The following is a 22756-nucleotide window of genomic DNA, read 5'->3' on the forward strand; positions in this document are numbered from 1 at the left end:
TATCTTGTAAACAATTGGCAAATCAAATAAATAAAATAAATAAATAAATAAATATATAGAAACATAGAAAACTTTCTCCATCAAGTCTACCCTTGCAAGTATTTTTTTTTATCAGTAGTGGTATTTATTTTATTTTATTTTTTGTCGGGTGATGGACATGTGTTTGTCCCAAGCTTGTTTAAACTTAGTTAAGGATGATAAACTCACTATCTCTGCTGGAAGTTGGTTCTAAGCTTCAGCTATGGATTGTCCTCGACTTACAATTGACAAATCGGGAGTCTAAGAACTGAGGAAGCTCCTAGGCGAGAAGCAAAAAGTCTTCAAGAAAAAAGAAAGTCCAGTAGAAATGTTTATTTTTTCCCCACAGCAAAGACAAGCAGAGATTGATTAAATGGGTTCCTTTATCCAAAGAAGAGAATATATTTAATTTTGTTTTCTATTAGGAAATCGCTTCCAGATTTTGTCCTTGCTATTGGCAAAAATATATATATATATATAGCTCGATACCCATGCTTTCCTATGAAACTATATGGCTGGTCTTAGTTTTTTGGGAGGAAAATAGGGGGGGGAATTCTGCCTCTGCCTACCAGTATCCATCGGTATTCATCTGGCTAGCATCCTGTCAGTGTGTGAGAGAGTTGAGGGCTGTTTGGAAACTGAAAGAGTATTTGCTGTGTGAGCAAGAAGGAGACAGCAAGGAGCCTGGGCATGGCTTAGCTCAACTGTTCTGTACTAAAGCTGCTTGGTGTTCTGAAACTAAAACGGAAACTCTTCTCCTTTGCTTGTGTTTTGCATTTGGAAGAGATTTCTTTTCAGGTGGGGAGGGGGAATAGAACTCCTTAGCATCAGAGCGTAATAATAATAATAATAATAATAATAATAATAATAATAATAATAATAATAATAATAATAATAATAATAATATAGGAAATACTCTGTCTGGTGGTCATTTCAAAAAATCCTTTCTTAGTTAGCCCCTAGAAGGCAAGAGGAACAGATGTGCCAAATTATATACATACATACACACACACACACACATATATGTTTTCGTAGATTTTTGTGAATAGTGAAACCACGTCGAAACTTACAAGCAGATCTTCTGGTTTCACTATTCACTCAAGTCCCGATAAAAGAAACCCTTGAAATCATCAAAAATAAATACCAACCAGCTAAACACCTCATGGAACTTAACAGAACACTGCTTAACCAACACATATTTCATATACAAAGGACAAAGATACAAACAAATAGAAGGAGCCCCTATGGGATCACCACTGTCACCCGTCATTGCAAACCTGTTCATGGAAGAATTCGAAAACAGAGCCCTGGCTAATGCCACCCACAAACCCAAACTATGGTTAAGCTACATCAATGACACATTTGTGATTTGGCCCCATGGAAAAGAAAACCTAAACAATTTCCTAACACATCTAAACAGCACACCCCCCAAAATGAAGTTCACCATGGAAACGGAAACAAACAAACAACTAACATTCCTACATGTACTAATCTACAAAAAAACAGATGGCACACTAGGACACACCATATACCAGAAGAAAACACACACCAACCGCTACCTCAATGCCCAATCCCACCACCACCCAGCACAGATAAACTCCGTGGCCAAAACACTAATCGCCAGAACCAAACACCTGGCAGACAAGACACACATTAAGACTGAACTATGCACCCTGACTAAAGTACTGACAGCCAACGGCTTCCACAAAAGCAAAATCACCAGCTTGATCCACAAAAACACACTGAGACATAATAGAGACCCAGAAGATGAACAGACCTATGGAACAGCTGTCCTGCCCTACATAAGAGGTACTACAGACAAAATCAGTAAGATACTACACAGGCATCACATCAAGACTACCTTCAAAACAGACAGAAAAATAGCAGCCATCCTTAGAAACCCCAAAGATAAAATTGACCTGGAAAACCAAGGCATATACGAAGTCCCCTGTGCATCATGCCCGACCACATATATTGGACAGAACAATATAAGAATAAGTACCCGCCTGGATGAACACAAAAATGCAGTAAAAAAAGCTGGAACACACTTCCTCACTAGTCCAACACATGAAAGCCACAGGTCATAGCATCTACTTCAATGGCACCAAAACCCTAGCCACTATAGAAAACCCCAGCCACAGAATTATCAGAGAAGCCATAGAGATTGAAAAAAGACCTGAAAGCATGAATAGAAGAGATGATTCCACCAGACTGTCATTTATTTGGAAGCCTGCACTCACAAACAAAAAAATCTCCACACCACTAGCCAGGCAAACACCGGGGCACAAACAGATCCCCCCTGATACCTCCAGTTCAAACACACCTCAACCAGGCACCCAGATGAAACCTAGCTTCCTAACAAATGATAGCCGTCCATTTACTCGGAGCCAAGCTGCACTAAAAGCCTCCAATACAGGAACCCAATGTTACCAGCCAATCAACACACACACACACACACACACACACACACACACACAAAAGCCACAAAACAGACAGAAGATATTAGAAACACCAAACAAGCAGAACACAGCAAACTCCAAGACCAATAAACACAGACCAAGACTCCCAACCAATCAGGATGAAGAAAAAACCATTCTGGCACAGCAGTAGGCTAGCCCCAAATTTAAAACTGAAACAACTGTAAAGGCTGACTCACAGGCTAACACTATACAGAAGCCTGATGATGGCAGATGAGATTCTGCTGAAACGTTGCTACAACTTTAAAAGAACAACTACAATGACGGGAAAAATACCCGAACAAAGCCGAATGCCATACATATATATATATATATATATATATATATATATATATATATATATATATATATATATATATATATATATATATATATATTACATATATATATATATATTAGACCCATATATCTTCCATGGGAATTCAGCGTGGTTTTGATTACTGCAATCTATATCCCACCTGATGCCAATACTACTACTATGCATATCATAGCAGGGGACTTTAATCAAGCTGATTTAAAATAAGTGCTCCCTAAATTCTATCAGCATGTTAGAGGAGCAAACATATTGGACAAAGTATATACCAACATCAAACATGGCTATAAGGTTATACAATTACCACATTTGGGACAATCAGAACATATGTCACTGCTTTTAGCAGCAGCGTACATCCATCTTAGGAGACAGGCTCTGCCTATAATAAAGACAGTGAAATCTTGGCCAGAAGATGCTTCCCAACAGCTTCAGGATTGTTTTGAGAACACAAATTGGGACATCGTTTACCATCCTGACCTAGAAGTGTTCTGTGTTATATCAAACACTGCTCTGTTTATATCAAAACAGTTTATATCAAAACTGTTCTGTGCTATATCAAACACTGCACAGATACTATCACTGTGGATAAACGTATTAGGATTTATCCCAATCAGAAACCCTGGATGACCAAGGAAGTCCAGTGCCTCTTGCGTGACAGGACCAAGGCCTTTAGGTCCGGTGATGGGGCAAGATATACTGTTGCCAGAGCCAACCTGAAGAAAGGTATTCGGAAGGCCAAGACTGAGTATAAGAGGAAGATTGGGGATAATTTTTATAGCAATAACATGAAGCAGGCGTGGCGAGGGATTCAGCAAATTACAAACCATCAACCGACCAAGGTCATCCCTGCTGAGGGGGATGCTTCATTGGCAGAGGAACTGAATCATTTCTTTGCTCGCTTTGAAGTGGAGACATCAGAGACAGATAAAATACAACCACCAGCCAATTGCAGCCCTCACCTCATTGTGGAGGAACAGGAGGTGAGGAGCATTCTGAGAGCTGTGGATCCTAGAAAGGCTGCCGGTTCTGATGGTATCTCTGGCCGAGTGCTTAAAGACTGTGCTGATCAGTCGACTGGAGTCTTTACCAGGATCTTCAATCGGTCTTTATCCCAGTCCACTATTCCATCTTGTTTGAAGGCTTCCACCATTGTTCCGCTGCCAAAGAAGTTCCCTATCAATAACCTCAACGATTACAGACCAGTGGCACTCACTCCTATCATCATGAAGTGCTTTGAGAAATTGGTCTGCCGGCACATCATTTCTTGTAGAAGCTACTGAGATCCTATAGATGGCGCTAGCGCTAGCAGCAAACTGCAGTGTTTAAAACCTATATAGGGCCTCTTAGCTACTTATTTATTTATTTATTTATTTATTTATTTGATTTGCCAATTGTTTACAAGATAATAAGTATAAATGTGTACATAGTTGTGAATACATGAAATGGGTACATATAAGAAAAATAAAAGAATAAGAGAAACAATAGGACAGGGACGGTAGGCACGTTGGTGCGCTTTATGCACGCCCCCTACAGACCTCTTAGGAAAGGGTGAGGTCAATAGTAGACAGTCTAAGGTTAAAGTTTTTGGGGTTAGGGGAAGAAACTACAGAGTCGGGTAGAGTATTCCAGACATTGACCACTCTATTGCTGAAGTCGTATTTCCTGCAATCAAGTTTGGTGCGGTTTACTTTGAGTTTGTATCTATTGTGTGCTCTTGTGTTGTTATGGTTGAAGCTGAAGTATTCATTGACAGGTAGGACATTGCAATGTATGATTTTATATACCATGCTTAAATCAGACCGAAGACGTAATTCAAGGTTTTCAAGTTCTAGAATTTCAAGTCTGGTGGCATAAGGTATTCTACAACTTGAGTAGAGGTGGAGAACTCTTCTTGTGAAATATTTCTGGACTTTCTCAATTGTGCTAATATCAGATACGTGTAGTGTGGGTTCCAGACTGATGAACTGTATTCGAGTATTGGTCTAGCAAATGTTTTGTATGCTCTGGTTAATAGTGTGATATTACCAGAGAAAAAGCTACTTGCATGATCTCATTCTCATTCTCTATCTTGGTGAAGGTAGAAAGTTCCAGACTTTCCAGACATATAGGCGATCTCATTTTACTAACATCACCGCTATTCCTAAGGATTGGTTGGGAGGTTGTACCAATGTGGTTGGGAGCTTTCACCCATATGGGGTCTATTCTCCAGTCTGGATGCTGTATCTATGTTATTCTTCCTTGCTTGTAAAAATGGTATAAAAGAATAAACGCTGCCCAGGCAGTCAGACATCTTGGCACCCTGCACAATGACTGGTCTTTGAAACCCATCAATTTCTGGTCTTCCGCATGCATTTGATAAACACCAGTTTGCATACAGAAGAAATAGATCTACAGAGGACACTATAGCCATCAACTCTTCACACTGCTCTGACTCATCTAGAACAGAGGGGGCGCTACGTGAGGATGCTTTTTGTAGATTTTAGTTCTGCATTTAACACAATTCTTCCACGTAGACTAGTGTCTAAACTTCTGGACCTTGGGCTGTCTCATTCAATCTGCCTTTGGACTATGGATTTCCTGTCTGGCCGCTCACAGAGGGTCAGATTAGGTAATCATACCTCTTCAGCCCTTATTCTTAACACTGGTACACCACAGGGTTGCGTGTTGAGTCCCTTACTCTATACTCTTTATGGGCAAGACTGCATTCCCACTCACGCTAGTAATACTATTGCTAAATTTGCAGATGATACAACAGTGGTGGGACTCATCTCCGCACCACCCTGGTTGCGAAAACAGGCTGCGGGGGGCGGGGGGCGGCATTTTTGCCCTCCCTGAACTCTGGAGTCTCCCTGGAACTTCCGGGGTGCCCCTTTTTTGCCCTCCCCAAATCTCCACGTGCGTGAGTTGAGGACGACCCGTAATGTTGTTATCTTCTGCTGTGTCAAAAGGAACACTCCCCGCTCTTTTTTCCCCTCCTCCATCCCACACTTTCTTCCCTTTCCTTTCTTCTTCCACACCCACCCTAGTTTTCCATCACTTTTTATTTCCCTCTGCATTTTATTTCTGTTTCGGCGCACCAATAAAACATGTGCCAACTGGAGAATCTGGCTAAGACTTCTTGGTGACGTTGTGTATGCGCCACAACAACCCATCACCCTGGGTCTCTGAAGCAAAACTCGGATTCAAAGGAACGTTATCAGTTTGAATGATCTCTTCCGCCATCTTCTGTTCCTCCCTATGGCTTGTCTGACAAGGAAAGAGGAGTTGCGAAGTTGCGTCTGTAACAAGGAAGAGATGACAACATACTCTTGGGCAACCGGGGTGTGTTGGTGTTTGTTTTGGTTTAGGTTTCTTTGCCCGAGGAGAAGTTATGGGAGGCCTCGAATCGTTCAACGGAAAGCCAGGTGATCATATCTGCTTGGGTTCAGATAGACTGCCCCTGATTACGGAGGCTCTGCTGCGGCTAGCGCGCCGTACACCTTAGAAATAGAATTGAGCTATGAAGGGGACCTTGGAGCTTGCTCCAATGTTGTGGAGCACCCACGACTTCTGGTGGCAAGCAGTTCCATTGGCGAATTGTCCTCCTTGATAGGAAGTTTCTCCTTCATTCCATGTTGCTTCTCTCTTTGATGAGGGTATCCATCTGTTGCTTCTTCTCCTTCCTTCAAATGCTTTGGAGAATAGCTTGACTCCTTCCTCTTCTTTGAGGCAACCACTCAAATATCATCCTTCTTTTCTGCAGACTGGCCAAACCCAAATCCTGCAACTGTTCTTCATATATTTTAGTCTCCAGGCCTTTAATCCTCTTAGTTGCTCTTCTCTGCACTTTTGCCAAAGTCTCAACTTCTTTTTTTTTTGGTAATGTGGGGGGACCAAAATTAGCTCGTGTTTAAATGATCGTCCACTTCTAGGGCTCCAATATCTATCTCAACCGTGACTGTTTTCGAGCCAGGTTTCTCCTAGTCTCTATTTACACATTTGATTTTTCTTAAATCCTAAATGTAAAACTTTACTTTTCTCCATGTTAAAATTCATTTTGTTGGGAAGGAGCCTGTTGTTCAGTGGTGGGATTCAAATTGTTTTACCACCAGTTCCGGCTTCTTTTCTCAACTGGTTCTGTCAAACCAGTCCGAATCAGTAGCATACCACTAATGGTCGAGATCTTTTTGGATCCTGAGCTGGTCTTTTGAGGTTGTTGGTGGGTAGCACATCATGCACAACAATTCTACCTTCTCTTCATGCAATAGTAGACAAGACAGTATCAACAGTAGAGACCTTCCAATTTCTAGGTTCTATCATATCTCAAGACTTAAAATGGACACCTAACATAAAAAATGTCATCAAAAAAGCACAACAAAGAATGTTCTTTCTGCGCCAACTCAGAAAGCTCAAACCGCCCAAGGAGCTGCTGATCCAGTTCTACAGAGGAATTATTGAGTCTGTCATCTGCACCTCTATTACTGTCTGGTTTGGTTCTGCCACCCAACGGGACAGACCAGAGGATAATTAGGACTGCAGAAAAAACAATTACTACCCACCTGCCTTCAATTGAGGACCTGTTATACTGCACGAGTCAAAAAGAGGGCTGTGAAAATATCTACAGACACTTCACATCCCAGACATAAACTGTTTCAATTCCCACCCTCAAAACGACGCTGTAGAGCACTGCACACCAGAACAACTAGACACACAGACAGTTTTTTCCCCCAAACGCCATCACAAATAATTCCCACAACACTGTCCAACTTACTAAGTCTGTATTATTCTCATCACTCCTTATCATCCATCCCCTCCCACTTGTGACTGCATGACTGTAACTTTGTCGCTTGTATCCTTATGATCTATATTGACTGTTTCCTAGTATGATTCGATTGCTTATTGTACCCTATGACTATTATTAAGTGTTGTACTTGATTCTTGACTCTAGACGAATGTATCTTTTCTTTTATGTACACTGAGAGCATTTGCACCAAAGACAAATTCTTTGTGTGTCCAACCACACTTGGCCAATAAAGAATTCTATATTCTATTCTATATATATTCTATTCTATTCTATTCTATTCTATTCTATTCTATTCTATTCTATTCTATTCTATTCTATTCTATTCTATTCTATGCTATGCTATGCTATGCTATGCTATGCTATGCTATGCTATGCTATGCTATTCTTCTCCCAACCAAGAGAAATCTAAAGATAACCATCAACTTGCAAGAGTTCACTTAGCGACCATTTAAAGCGACAGTGGCATGAAAAATAAGTGAGACTTACAGCCATTTTTCCCGTACTTATGACCGTTATAGCACCCCCAACGGTCGTGGTGATCCAAATCTGGCATCTTGGGTGCCGGCAATGTGTTTATGACGGCGATCTGACAAGCAAAATCAAGGAGGAATCCAGTTTCACTTAACCACAGAGTGTGTTCACTTAAAATGACTGCGGCAAGGCAGGTCGTAAAAGGGGGCCAAATTCACTGAGCAACGGTTGGGTTTAGCAACACAAATTTGGGGCTGCCATGGCAGTCATAAGTTGGAGACTATTTTTTTTTAATAAGTTTTTTATTTTTTCAACTTGAACATATCATCTTCCATTAAACTTTGTGTCATCTGTGTACAAGTGTCTCTAAGCCATTACAGTCAAAATTTACAATATTCATTACATTGATAATAATTCTCTAATCTTACAATCATCATCATCATAACTCTATTCATGTCTCCCTCTTAACATATTTTCTAATGAAAATATTACTAGCTGGATATCCATGCTTCACTACAAAACTATGTGGTTGGGCTTTTGGGGGGAAGAAAATAAGGGGGTGGGAATTCTGCCTCTGCCTACCAGCATCTGTTGGTATTCATCTGGCTAGCGCCCTGTCAGTATGTGAGAGAGTTGAGGGTTGTTTGGAAACTGCTGTTTGAGCAAGAAGGAGGAGACAGCAAGGAACCTGGGCGTGGCTTAGCTCAACTGTTCTGTACTGAAGCTGCTTGGTGCTCTGAAACTGAAACTCGTCTCCTCTGCTTGTGTTTTCTAAATTTGGAAGAGATTTGTTTTCAGGTGGCGAGGGGGAGTAGAATTCCTTGCATCAGAGCCTAATAATAATAATAATAATAATAATAATAATAATAATAATAATAATAATAATATAGGAAATACTTTCAATGCTCTGAGGGTCATTTGGAAAAATCCTTTCTTAGTGAGCCCCTTGAAGCTGAGAGGAATCTATGTGCCAAATTTCAAGTTTGTAGCCTTTACAGTTCTGGAGATTTTGTGATGATGCGCGAGGGGTCTTTTGCTTAAATATAATAGTGGTACAATTAAAAATTAAAAAGGGGATAAACAATGGAAAAACATACATTAATATGAATTTGTGAGTTGTTATTAGAATCATACAATTTGTTAAATACTGCAGATATGCTTGTTAATATAGTAAGTAGTAAAAGGAGCGGTATTAAGAATATAGAGATTGGCATAAAATAACATACTGTAATGTTGAATAGTTAAGATTGACAATTTAAGAAAATATGTGTATTAATATCAAATTTTATAAGAAGGTCAACTGTATCAGAGATGAAAACTTGTCAAATTTGTTTTAAAAGGTAAGACACTCCGGAACCACACTATTCACACAGTGATATCTTGAAACAAAAAAATTAAAAATGTATTGCAAATAATAATAATAATAATAATAATAACAATAACAACAACAACAACAACAACAATAATAATATTTTCCTAATCACATTCTGATCCGTAGGGATCTCATCACTTTTCCAATTTTGTGCAAATATAAATCCAGCTGCAATTAATACATGTATGATTAAATATGCATTTCCTTTATTGTGAATTTCGGCCAAAATCCCCAACACAAAATATTTTTTGGTTTTAAATCAATCTCAGCTTTTCCAACCGCATTTGTATTTTTTGCCTCTGCACCTGCCCGTATTTTCTGAACATCTTGAGCTCCAGCACACACCCCACCACTCCAGGCAAAGCAGCGAAAAGTCAGACTGGCAGTGGATGATGGGGTTGGGAACCCATCGTACGGGTTTCCAAGGTTGGGGATGTCCCGCCTAACTTTCGAAAGCCGGGAGCGTCCGCGGCACTGCCAAAACGGATGAGACACCAGGCACAAATCTCAATTAAAGCGGGATGCTTGGCAATTTTTTTCCAGCTGGGAACCAAACCAGGATGATGATGATTTTTTTAATTATTACGAACAAATTTATTTGGGCCGCCTGCCTTGCGGTTTGAGGCAAGTGGGAGAGTTTAACGACCGTTTGGAATTGCGACGGAACTCTAGAAAGAGACTTACGGTCCTCACATTTGCAACCGTCAGCTCGCCCCGGCAGAAAAGCAAAGCTAGTACAGGCAGTCTTCGACTTACAATGATGCGTTTAATGACTGTTTGGAATTGCGACGGTGCTCTCGATAGGGACTTACGGTCCTCTCACTTATAACTTATAATTCATTCCCCGCAGAAAAGCAAAAGCTACTACTGGCAGTCCTCGACTTACGATGATGTGTTTAACAACCATTTGAAATTGAGACGGTATTCTTAATAGGAACTAATGGTCCTCACACTTGTGACCATCACCTCGTTCCCCGCAGAAAAGCAAAGCTAGTACAGGCAGTCCTCGACTTACAATGGTGCATTTAGCGACCGTTTGGAATTACGACAGCGCTCTCGAAGGGGGCTTACGGTCCTCTCACATATTACCGTCACAGGGCAGATCCCCGCAGATTGCAATCCAGGTTCTTTGGCAACTGGATGTACAACACAGGGGGAAGGCAGCATCTCAGAGTCATGTGATTGCCCTTTCCAAGCAGTCCTCAACTTACAACCATTCATTTAGTGACTGTTCGAAGTTACAATGGCATGGAAACAAGGGACATAGGACTATTTTTCACACGGTCATTGCAACTGACTCGTATTTATGACAGTCGCAGTGTCCCGTGCTTGCATGATCCTCTTTTGTGACCTTCTGACAATGAGGAAGCTGGATTCACTTAGCCATGTGACTCACTGAATGACTGCAGGGATTTACTTAACAACGGTGGCAAGAGAGGTCACCAAATGGGGCAAAACTCACTGAACAAATGTTTCGCTTAGCAACAGAAACGTTGAGCTCACTCATGGTCGTAAGTTGAGGACTACCTGTGTCACCTTCCCACAAGCAAATGGGGGGGGGAGGATAGCATGATTCGCTTGACTAGTTAAATGCAGTCATTTAACAACTGCAGTGATTCTCTTCACACCCCTCTCAAAAATGTTGCTTTACAACTGCAGCAAAAATAAATAAAAAGCTAGAAAAATCTCACTTAACAACCGCATCTGGTCCCAATCGTGGTTGTAAACCGAGGACTGCCTCTATGGATGGAGGGCTGGAATGAACCATTTGGAAATCTGCAGTCCTCTATGCATGAGTAGAAGTTTCCCCTCTCTCTGCATTCTCAGGCCCTTACAAGCAAAGCAGCGCATCTTGTGGCGGTGAGTTCCACAGATTCCACCTGACCTATGAGCGAAAAAGGGCTTTGCAATTTGCCAATCATCCTTCTCTCTCTCTCTCTCTGTTTACTTCAACCACCTCCATCTTCTCGCACCTGTGATCTGGTCTTACTTTAGGACAGGCAGCAGGGGTGGGATGCAAATATTTTACTACCCAGTTCTGTGGACGTGGCTAGGTGAGCATGGCTAAGTGGGTGTGGCCATGTGACTGGGTGGGCATGGCTTTTTTTTTTTTTTTTTGCAGCAACCTCCCCCCCTCCCAGCACTCCATTTTTTGGCCTCCTGGACCTCAGGAAAGCAGTAAGACAGTGAGGGGGATCCCTGCACAGCTGATTGTCAGAACAGCTGATCGTTGGGATAAAAGAACAGCTGATCGTTGGGAGGAAAGAACAGCTGATCGATGGGAGGAAAGAACAGCTGATCGTTGGGAGGAAAGAACAGCTGATCGTTGGGGGGAAAGAACAGCTGAACGCTGGGGGGAAGAACAGCTGATCGTTGGGAGGAAAGAACAGCTGATCGTTGGGGAGGAAAGAACAGCTGATCGCTGGGAGGAAAGAACAGCTGATCGTTGGGAGGAAAGAACAGCTGATCGGTGGGGGAAGAACAGCTGATCGTTGGGAGGAAAGAACAGCTGATCGTTGGGAGGAAAGAACAGCTGATCGTTGGGAGGAAAGAACAGCTGATCGTTGGGGAGAAAGAACAGCTGATCGCTGGGGGAAGAACAGCTGATCGCTGGGGGAAGAACAGCTGATCGTTGGGAGGAAAGAACAGCTGATCGCTGGGGGGGAAAGAACAGCTGATCATTGGGAGGAAAGAACAGCTGATCGTTGGGAGGAAAGAACAGCTGATCGGTGGGGAAGAACAGCTGATCGTTGGGAGGAAAGAACAGCTGATCGTTGGGAGGAAAGAACAGCTGATCGTTGGAGGAAAGAACAGCTGATCGTTGGGGAGAAAGAACAGCTGATCGCTGGGGGGGAAGAACAGCTGATCGTTGGGGGAAAGAACAGCTGATCGTTGGGGAGAAAGAACAGCTGATCGTTGGGAGGAAAGAACAGCTGATCGTTGGGGAGAAAGAACAGCTGATCGCTTGGGGGAAGAACAGCTGATCGTTGGGGGAAAGAACAGCTGATCGTTGGGGAGAAAGAACAGCTGATCGTTGGGAGGAAAGAACAGCTGATCGTTGGGAGGAAAGAACAGCTGATCGTTGGGAGGAAAGAACAGCTGATCGTTGGGAGGAAAGAAAAAACTTTGAGGAGTGACTGGACCGGGAAAAACCCAATCGGAAATGTCGGGCATGCACGATAAGGACTGACTGGGTGGGGAGAGGGAGGGCCAGCCAGGGGCATGATTTGCCGGTTCTCCAAACTGCTCAGAATCGTAATAACCGGTTTTATAGAACCGGTCCGAACTGCTAGAATCCCACTCATTTTGATTCCCACTGTGGATGCAAAAATGGATGAAATTAGCAAAGAGGGTTAAATTGATTGCTTTGATCAACAACAGCAACAACAATAAAACCACACAATTACTTTTTTTTTTTTTTTAAACTTGGAAACCGCTTCTGGATTTGGTGCTCAGGTTGGGGGAATGAAACTTTGATTTTCCCCAAAACCCAGCCCTCACCCTGAGCGGAAAGCTAATCAATCAAAACCATCCCATGGGTGAAGGTCAGAAACCACATAATTGCAATAAAAAAAACCGGGGGGAAATGATGGCTGGTTGCAGAGATAGGAGAGGCTGTTAACAAACCAAGGATGAGCAGCTTTTTGACACTTAGCCATGATAGTTTGGGTGGGATAGGAGGCTAATCCTGCGGCATCATGAAATCTTACTGGCTGGTCGGCAGAGGGAAGCATGTTGGAGACACGTGCCAGGAAGTTGTCAAAATAAAATAAATAAATGAGATATTATGCCGACCACATACCCACAATCTACTCAAATAATTTACCCTGTTATAACATGATAAAAGGTAGTCCTGCGAAGCCCGTTGAGCTTGTAGAAGCCATATTCAGCTGTTATTCTCCTGCAACAAGAAAACATTTGTGGTGTGTGTGTGTGTGAAAGCCATGAGTTGCGTGAAGATACCAACAGACACACATTACTCCCAAATTTATTTATTTTATTGATTTATTTATTCAAATTTGTCAAATATAAATGAGAAACAAGAATAAAAGAATAAAAATACAGTGATGGGCACACTAGTGCACTTATGCACACCCCCTCTATTACATTGTTTTCCCGAAAATAAGACCCCGTCTTATTTTCATTTTCTTTTGCCACCAAAAAAAAGGCACCATGTCTTATTTTCGGGGGATGTCATCCACTGACTAACCTCTGACTACAACTGTCCCAAGGTAAGTAGTAGGGCAGCTCCACCTCCCCATCTTCACCCTAGCTTAATTTTTACCTGTCCACTCTGGAGTTGGTGGGATCTTAATTAGGGCTTATTTTGGGGGGTAGGGCTTATATTGGGTGCATGTGTAAAAAAATCAAGCTAGGACTTACTTTCAGGGTAGGTTGTATTTTTGGCGAAACGGGTAACCATTTAAATGTCAGGATTCCGGCAGTTACCCTCAATTAACGTATGAGTCTAGAGCCAAACTTCCAAAACTTCCAAAAAGGGAGTTAACATGTCTGGCACTACCTGAGCGTAGCCAACTCTGAAACACAGAATTCATTGTCAGCCTTGACCCTGGTTTTCCCCCACCCCCTGGGTGTATCGTAGTTCATATTCTCCAACGGGACACCTCCATAGCCCAGAGTCATCAATCATGCTCTTCAGTTAGAATTTTGCATGGCAGAAACTTCAGTCACCTAGTTACTATCTTTGAAAAACCATTTATGGAATCCGCTTTCGGTTTCCGAGCTTCTGCATTGCTCTTTCAAAACCCTTCCCCTCCACTCCCTTTCTGCTGGCAACTCTAAAAAAATAGTTTATGAGTTGACATTAAGTATGATGTAAGGTCCACGGAAATCAATGCGGTGACGGAAACTGTTACTTCAAATGACATTACAAATTACTGGAATGCGTTGTCAAAGATGGCTTTTACACTTTTTCTATAGGTTTATTTGCAAACCACAAAGCGTCACACAGCTGCAATGGGCAGTACATGATATTTGACAGATTTGGTAGCTGAATAAATAGATCAAATTGGGGTCCTTGGTGCTCCCTGAGCTTGGTGGATTTCTTGCAGACGTTTCATGACCCAACTACCGTGTTTCTCACATAATAAGGCCGGGCCTTATTTTTTTTTTGAGCCCCGAAAAAATGGCTAGGCCGTCTTTTCGGGGGGTGACTTAATTCCCCCCCTTGCATCCTCATCTAGAGTGCCCCGCGGGCAGCCTCGCCACCAGCCGCTCCTAACGGGTGATCATGGCGAAGCGCAGAGAGCTCCCTACTCTCACCAAACACCTTTGCTGCAGACCCAAGACCTTTGGCACCTGCCGCTGTTGCTTTCCCTTCCGCCCATTCCGCCACCACATTTGGAGCTGCCGCTTCTGTGTTTGGAGCTGCCACCGCCATTTGGAGCTGCCGCTTCCATGTTGGGAGTGCCGCCGCCGTGTTTGGAGCTGCCGCTTCCGTGTTTGGAGCTGTTGCCGCCACCGTTTGGAGTGCCACCACCACGTTTGGAGCTGCCGCTTCCGTGTTTGGAGCTGTTGCCGCCACCGTTTGAGTGCCACCGCCACGTTTGGAGCTGCCGCTTCCATGTTTGGAGCTGCCGCTGCCGCTTGGAGTGCCGCCGCCACGTTTGGAGCTGCCGCCACGTTTGGAGCTGCCGCCACCGTTTGGAGTGCCGCCACCACGTTTGGAGCTGCCGCTTCCGTGTTTGGAGCTGCCGCTGTGTTTGGAGTAGCAGCGGTGCTCCAAATGGCGGTGGTGCTCCAAACGCGGAAGCGGCAGCTCCAAACGGGCGGTGGCAGCTCCAAACGTGGCGGCGGCACTCCAAACGGCGGCGGCAGCTCCAAACGTGGCGGCGGCACTCCAAACGGCGGTGGCAGCTCCAAACACAGAAGCGGCAGCTCCAAACGGCGGCGGCAGCTCTAAACGTGGTGGGTGGCACTCCAAACAGCGGCGGCAGCTCCAAATGTGGCGGTGGCACTCCAAACGGCGGTGGCAGCTCCAAACGGCGGCGGCAGCTCCAAACACGGAAGCGGCAGCTCCAAACGTGGCAGCGGAATGGGCAGAAGGAAAAGAAAGAGCGGCAGCTGCCAAAGGTCTTGGGTCTGCCGCAAAGGTGTTTGGTGGGAGTAGGGAACTCTCTGCGCTTCGCCATGATCACCCGTTAGGAGCGGCTGATGACGAGGAATTGCTGCCCACGGGGCGCTCCTAACGGCAAGTCCCCCCACCCTTCCTCCCATTTTGCATGTTTTAAACTAGGCCTCAATTTGGGGGGAGGGGCTTAATTTGATTTTATGCCTAGAAAACATGCTGGGTCTTCCTATTGGTGGAGGCCGTATTGTTGGAGAAACACGGTAGGTAACATCATCAGTGCTAGAAGGGAATGGGATTTGTGGAGGAGGAGGACAACAACAACGACAATGACGATGACAACTTTGGGGTCTTGAATGCTCTCTGAACTGGGTTGTTTTCTTGCAGACATTTCATGACCCAACTAGGTAACATAATCAGAGCTAGAAGAGAGGAGAATTGTAAGGAGGAGGAAGAGGAGGAAGTGCAGGACTGAGGGGTCCTTGGGGCCCTCTGAGCTTGGTGGAATTCTTGCAGACGTTTCATGACCCAACTGGGTAACGTCATCAGTGCTACATAGGGAATGGGGATCACATTTCCAGCATTGATGATGTTAACTAGTTGGGCCATGAAACGTCTGCAAGAAAACAACTCAGTGTTTTAAATTCCTTCTGTGTTTTAATTGTTATATTTGTAATATAGTTATTGAAAGTTTCCTTACAGGTAGTCCTCAACATGCAACACTTCACTCAGTGACCGTTCAAAGTTACGACGGCGCTGGAAAAAAAGGGGCAATTTTTCACACTTACGACACAAATTGCCGCAGTTGTGGAATCCAAATTCAGACACTGGGAAACTGACTCATATTTATGACAGTTGCAGTGTCCCTGATCCCCTTTCGCGACCTTTTGACATTCACTTAACAACAGCAGCAGTGATTCACTTAGCGGCGGTGGCAAGAAAAGTCATAGAACGGGGCAAAATTCTTGCTCACTTAGCAACCGGAACGTTGGGCTCAATTCTGGTGGTACATCAAGGCTTACTTTTATTTAGATTACCATACCAATTTTGAATATTGTATTTTTCTCTCTTTCACGCCAGATGTTCCGGCTTTGGAAAATAAAAAATAAATAGATTAAATACCGAGCTCACAATTCCACCCTGAGCTACAAATATTCTCTTTTTAAATAATACACGCGGTGTGGATTTTAAAGGCAGGACAACAGCAGGATTCACGTGCCACGGATAAAACCGAATAAAAACATCTTAAGTGGCCAACTTCAAAGAGAAATCGGAAGAAACCAGTAACAGATTATCCAGGAGGTTAAAGTCTCTCTGGGCATTTTTGATTACTGTATATATATTTATCCAATGGTGAAATGTTTGATTTGGGAAACGGCCGTTGCCTGGCAAGCACCCAAATCACTTTTTATCACAATGCCCCACAAGATATTTTCTGCCTCCAATTTTCCCACGAGCCCTCAAAAAGGCAGGGAGGAGGAGGAGGAGGAAGGGAGGAAGGAAGGAAGGAAGAGAAAGAGGAGGAGGAGGACTGTGGGGTCCTTGGTGCTCTCTGAGCTGGGTAGTTTTTTTTTTTTTGCAGGTGTTTCATGACCCAACTAGGGAACATCATCAGTGCCAGAAGGGAGGGGAGTTTATAGAGTGGAGGGAGGAGGAGGAGGAGGAGGAAGAAAAGAACTGTAGGGTCCATGGGAGGTTTTCTTGATGACGTTTCATGACCCAACTAGGGAACACCATCAGTGCCAGAAGGGAGGGGAGTTTATAGAGTGGAGGGAGGAGGAGGAGGAGGAGGAAGAAAAGAACTGTAGGGTCCATGGGAGGTTTTCTTGATGACGTTTCATGACCCAACTAGGGAACACCATCAGTGCTTAAAGGAACTGGAGTTTGGGAGGAGGAGGAGGAAAAGGACTATAGAGTCCATGGTGCTTTTTGAGCTGGATGATTTTCTTCCAGACGTTTCACGACCCAACTAAGGAACATCATCAGTGCTACGAGGGAGTGGGGTTTGCAGAGAAGAGAAGGGAGGAAGAGGAGGCACCCATCCTTCCTCCCTCCCTCCTCCCTCCCTCCTCCTTCCCATCTGCCGCTGCGCCTTTGCCGGATCGCGCTGCCTGGGGCGCGGGCGAGGCAGGATCGGGCGCCCAGCTGCTTTCGGCCGGGCGGGCAGGGACTCCGGGTGGCTGGGCCTCCGGGGGCGGCGGAGGCGGAGGCGGAGGCGGCCCGCCCTTCCCAGGTGGAGCTCCGCCGCGGCTTCTGGGGCCTCCCAGAACCGCAGAGCCAGCGAGCGGGCGGGCAGGCTGGCTGGATTTGCAGCTGCCCGGGGACGCGAGCATCTCCGGATCGCTTTGCCCGTCTAGGGAGCCTCCTGTCCGGTGTCTGCGGGTCCCCTCGCCGGGCGCCCGCGGAAAAGAACCAGGCAAGCCGGAGTTTTCTTCCTGCGCGCAGCCCGATCCAAGCTTGGCAGGATCGCGCAGGGAAGGGGGGTTGAAGGTGGGCGGGGGGGCTGCTTTGCACCTTTCTTCCTCCTTCTCTTCCTCCCCGCTGTAGGATCGGCCAGTCCTGTCCCACCTAGGCAGGGCGGAGGGGCACGATGGGCGGTATAGTTGGCGGGGGGGGAGTTTGCCACTTTTGCAAGGGGCGCCACGTTGGAGAAGCGGCTGGGGAGCCCTGAATCATTAAGGAGCCGCGACGCATGGGATTTGTAACTCTCTATTCCCTCCCTTCTCCAGGCTTTGCGTGTCTCTCGGGACTTGGAGTACTTTTCAGTTTAAGGGAAGGGAAGCAGAAGAGAAACTCCAGACAGGTGAGTTAAGTTTCATGCCACTCAGTTGAAAGGCTTCTTATATGACTTTTGCCCCGTTTTTATGACCTCTGTCGTTAAGTGAACCCTGGTCATTGTTCAGCTAGTCGCCTGGTTGTTAAGTGAATCCAGTGCGCTGGTCAGGGGATTGCTAAATGGGGATCTCCTAACCCCGGGGACGTTGTGACCGTCGTAAGTAGGGGTCATTTGCTGAGGGTCTGAATTTCGACCCCGGGACAGTGGGGATGCTGCAGCGGTCGCTGAGTGTGAAAAACAGTAATTGAGGCACTGTTTTCAGTGCTGTCTTAATTTTGAACACTAAATGAATGGCTGCATATCGAATACTAACTGGATTTTTTTTTTTTATCGCTGTTTTGAGTGCTGCAACAGTGAGTAGAATTGAGTTTAGCAATATATATGTATATATACCAGTATATGTATGTATGTATGTTTATGTATATATGTATATAAAACATTGCAAAACTCAGATATTATATGTGTGTATGTGTATGTATGTCTATACATATACATACACACACACACACACACATATATGAATAGAAGAGAAGAGAATAGAATACTTTATTGGCCAAGTGTGATTGGACACACAAGGAATTTGTCTTGATGTAAATACTCTCAGTATACATAAAGAAAAGGTACATTGTTTAAGAATCAAGAATCACAACGTACAACACTTAATGATAGTCATAGGGTGCAATCAACAATCAAATCATACTAGGAAACAGTCAAGTGGGAGGGGAGGGGTGATAAGGAGTGGTGAGAAGATTAACAGTAATAGTAGTGTACACTTTGTAAATAGTTGAACAGTGTTGAGGGAATTATTTGTTTGCAAAATTCAGATGCATTAGTTATAAAATGCTGCAAAACTCAGATATATTTTATATGTGTGTGTGTGTATATGTAATGCAAAATATATGCAAAACTCAGATATATGAGCTATAAAAAGTTGCAAAACTCATACACACACACACACACACACACACATGCATACATACATTGTTGGAAAGCTCAGATATATGAGTTATAAAATGTTGCAAAACAGATGTATTTGTGTATATATATCTATATGTATATGTATATATGGTATTCAGCTTTGTTAGGAGTATTTTCCCACGTCATTATAGTTGTGCTTTTTTAAAGTTGTAGCAACGTTTGGCAGAATCTCATCTGCCATCATCAGGCTTCTGTATAGCCTGTATATATGTTCCTATACAAGCCTGATGATGGCAGATGAGATTCTGCCGAAACGTTGCTACAACTTTAAAAGCACAACTATAATGGCGTGGGAAAACACCGAACAAAGCGAATACCATACATACAGATATAGATAGATAGATAGATAGATAGATAGATAGATAGATAGATAGATACACATATACACACACACACACACACACACACACATATATACACACACAAACACTTGCAAAACTCAGATAAGGTATATGACTTATAAAATGTTGCAAAACTCAGTTATGAGTTATAAACTCAAACATATGTAGGTATAGATATATGTGCCTAAAGTCAGAGTTGGCCCCTGGCGACGGAGGTAGACAAGTCTGGGCAGTTTTCTTGGCAGCCTTTATTTCCCCCAAAAATGTCAGAGCCCTGGCCCAAAGTCACCCAGCTGGCTTTCATGCCTAAAGCAGATTAGCACTTTTCGCTTTCTCTCTGTCTAAATTCCCTTCCTCCGTCTGGCTGTCGGAAGCAAAAAGAAACTCAGACAGGTGAGTTAAGTTTCATGCCACTCAGTTGAAAGGCTTCTTATATGACTTTTGCCCCGTTTTTATGACCTCTGTCGTTAAGTGAACCCTGGTCATTGTTCAGCTAGTCGCCTGGTTGTTAAGTTGAATCCAGTGCGCTGGTCAGGGGATTGCTAAATGGGGATCTCCTAACCCCGGGGACGTTGTGACCGTCGTAAGTAGGGGTCATTTGCTGAGGGTCTGAATTTCGACCCCGGGACAGTGGGGATGCTGCAGCGGTCGCTGAGTGTGAAAAACAGTAATTGAGGCACTGTTTTCAGTGCTGTCTTAATTTTGAACACTAAATGAATGGCTGCATATCGAATACTAACTGGATTTTTTTTTTTTATCGCTGTTTTGAGTGCTGCAACAGTGAGTAGAATTGAGTTTAGCAATATATATGTATATATACCAGTATATGTATGTATGTATGTTTATGTATATATGTATATAAAACATTGCAAAACTCAGATATTATATGTGTGTATGTGTATGTATGTCTATACATATACATACACACACACACACACACACATATATGAATAGAAGAGAAGAGAATAGAATACTTTATTGGCCAAGTGTGATTGGACACACAAGGAATTTAGTCTTGATGTAAATACTCTCAGTATACATAAAGAAAAGGTACATTGTTTAAGAATCAAGAATCACAACGTACAACACTTAATGATAGTCATAGGGTGCAATCAACAATCAAACCATACTAGGAAACAGTCAAGTGGGAGGAGGGGTGATAAGGAGTGGTGAGAAGATTAACAGTAATAGTAGTGTACACTTGTAAATAGTTGAACAGTGTTGAGGGAATTATTTGTTTGCAAAATTCAGATGCATTAGTTATAAAATGCTGCAAAACTCAGATATATTTTATATGTGTGTGTGTGTATGTAATGCAAAATATATGCAAAACTCAGATATATGAGCTATAAAAAGTTGCAAAACTCATACACACACACACACACACACACACATGCATACATACATTGTTGGAAAGCTCAGATATATGAGTTATAAAATGTTGCAAAACAGATGTATTTGTGTATATATATCTATATGTATATGTATATATGGTATTCAGCTTTGTTGGGGTATTTTCACGTCGTTATAGTTGTGCTTTTAAAGAGTTGGCAGCGTTTGGCAGAATCTCATCTGCCATCATCAGGCTTCTGTATAGCCTGTATATATGTTCCTATACAGAAGCCTGATGATGGCAGATGAGATTCTGCCGAAACGCTATACAACTGCTAAAAAGCACAACTAATGACGGGAAAACGAACCCGAACAAAGCCGAATACCATACATACAGATATAGATAGATAGATAGATAGATAGATAGATAGATAGATAGATAGATACACATATACACACACACACACACACACACACACATATATACACACACAAACACTTGCAAAACTCAGATAAGGTATATGACTTATAAAATGTTGCAAAACTCAGTTATGAGTTATAAGCCTCAAACATATGTAGGTATAGATATATGTGCCTAAAGTCAGAGTTGGCCCCTGGCTACGACGGAGGTAGACAAGTCTGGGCAGTTTTCTTGCAGCCTTTATTTCCCAAAAATGTCAGGCCCTGGCCCAAAGTCACCCAGCTGGCTTTCATGCCTAAAGCAGGATTAGCACTCGGTTTCGCTTTCTCTCTGTCTAAATGGTCCCTTCCTCCGTCTGGCTGTCGGAAGCCCCCCCAAAAACCCTTGTCCCCCAAAAAAGGAGGATTGACAGGTGTATCGGGAAAGGGACTCGCAATCGACTTGGATGTGAAGAGCAGGACTTCGACACCGATAACCTGAGCAGGTCATCCCTGAATTAGCATAAGGATTGGAAGGGACCTTGTAGGTCATCTAGTCCAATCCCTTCATCCCAAGCAGGAGATCCTACACCATTGCTGACAGAGCACAGTCCAGTCTCTTCTTGAAAGCTTCCAGGGATGAAGCTATGACAACTTCTGAAGGCAACTTCTGTTCCATCGGTTGATTGTTCTCACTGGGGGATTAACAGAGTTGGAAGGGACCTTGGAGGTCATCTAGTCCAACCCCTTCATCCCAAGCAGGAGATCCTACACCATTGCTGACAGAGCACAGTCCAGTCTCTTCTTGAAAGCTTCCAGGGATGAAGCTATGACAACTTCTGAAGGCAACTTCTGTTCCATCGGTTGATTGTTCTCACTGGGGGATTAACAGAGTTGGAAGGGACCTTGGAGGTCATCTAGTCCAACCCCCTTCATCCCAAGCAGGAGAGACCCTACACCATTTCTGAGAAATGGACAGTCCAGCCTCTTCTTGAAAGCCTCCAGGGATGAAGCTCCCACAACTTCTGAGGGCAACTTCTGTTCCATTCGGTTGATGGTTCTCACCGGGGGGAAAAAATAAATATCTTTTTGCAATTTTAATACTGGCATTTGAACATTGGAATGAATTTTTTTTAAAAAATTCCCCCTGGGATGTTTTTGTCTCTTTAGGAATGTCAGCTCCTTATTGAATTGCCCTAAATTGCCCCCAAAATGCAGTTCAAAGCGATGCAGAAATCTTGGACAGTTCTCCGGAGCGGCCGTCAAATTTTGGCACAAAATTCCGTCCAAGGTAAGTAAGATTTTTCTGAATCTTCGCCCGACTTACGACCGCCATGCAGCCCAATAT

General features: G+C 43.6%; 1 protein-coding gene across 2 annotated transcripts in view; it reads left to right on the forward strand.

Moving 5' to 3' along the window:
* Positions 1-17945: 17945 nt before the first annotated feature.
* LOC113426538 (hydroperoxide isomerase ALOXE3-like) overlaps positions 17946-22756 on the forward strand; it is a 50341-nt gene continuing 45530 nt past the window's right edge. Inside the window, exons 1-2 of one of the 2 annotated variants that reach the window (XM_087945776.1) lie at positions 17946-18325; positions 22579-22699. In XM_087945776.1, the coding sequence (XP_087801902.1) occupies positions 22621-22699 (79 nt within the window). In that variant the 5' untranslated portion in view covers positions 17946-18325; positions 22579-22620. The remainder of the gene's footprint in view (positions 18326-22578; positions 22700-22756) is intronic. The other variant, XM_087945774.1, reaches the window with a different exon arrangement.

Source organism: Notechis scutatus, chromosome Z, assembly GCF_049901735.1.
Source record: "Notechis scutatus isolate UNSWTSFEM ecotype Mainland chromosome Z, rNotScu1.2, whole genome shotgun sequence".
NCBI lineage: Eukaryota > Metazoa > Chordata > Lepidosauria > Squamata > Elapidae > Notechis > Notechis scutatus.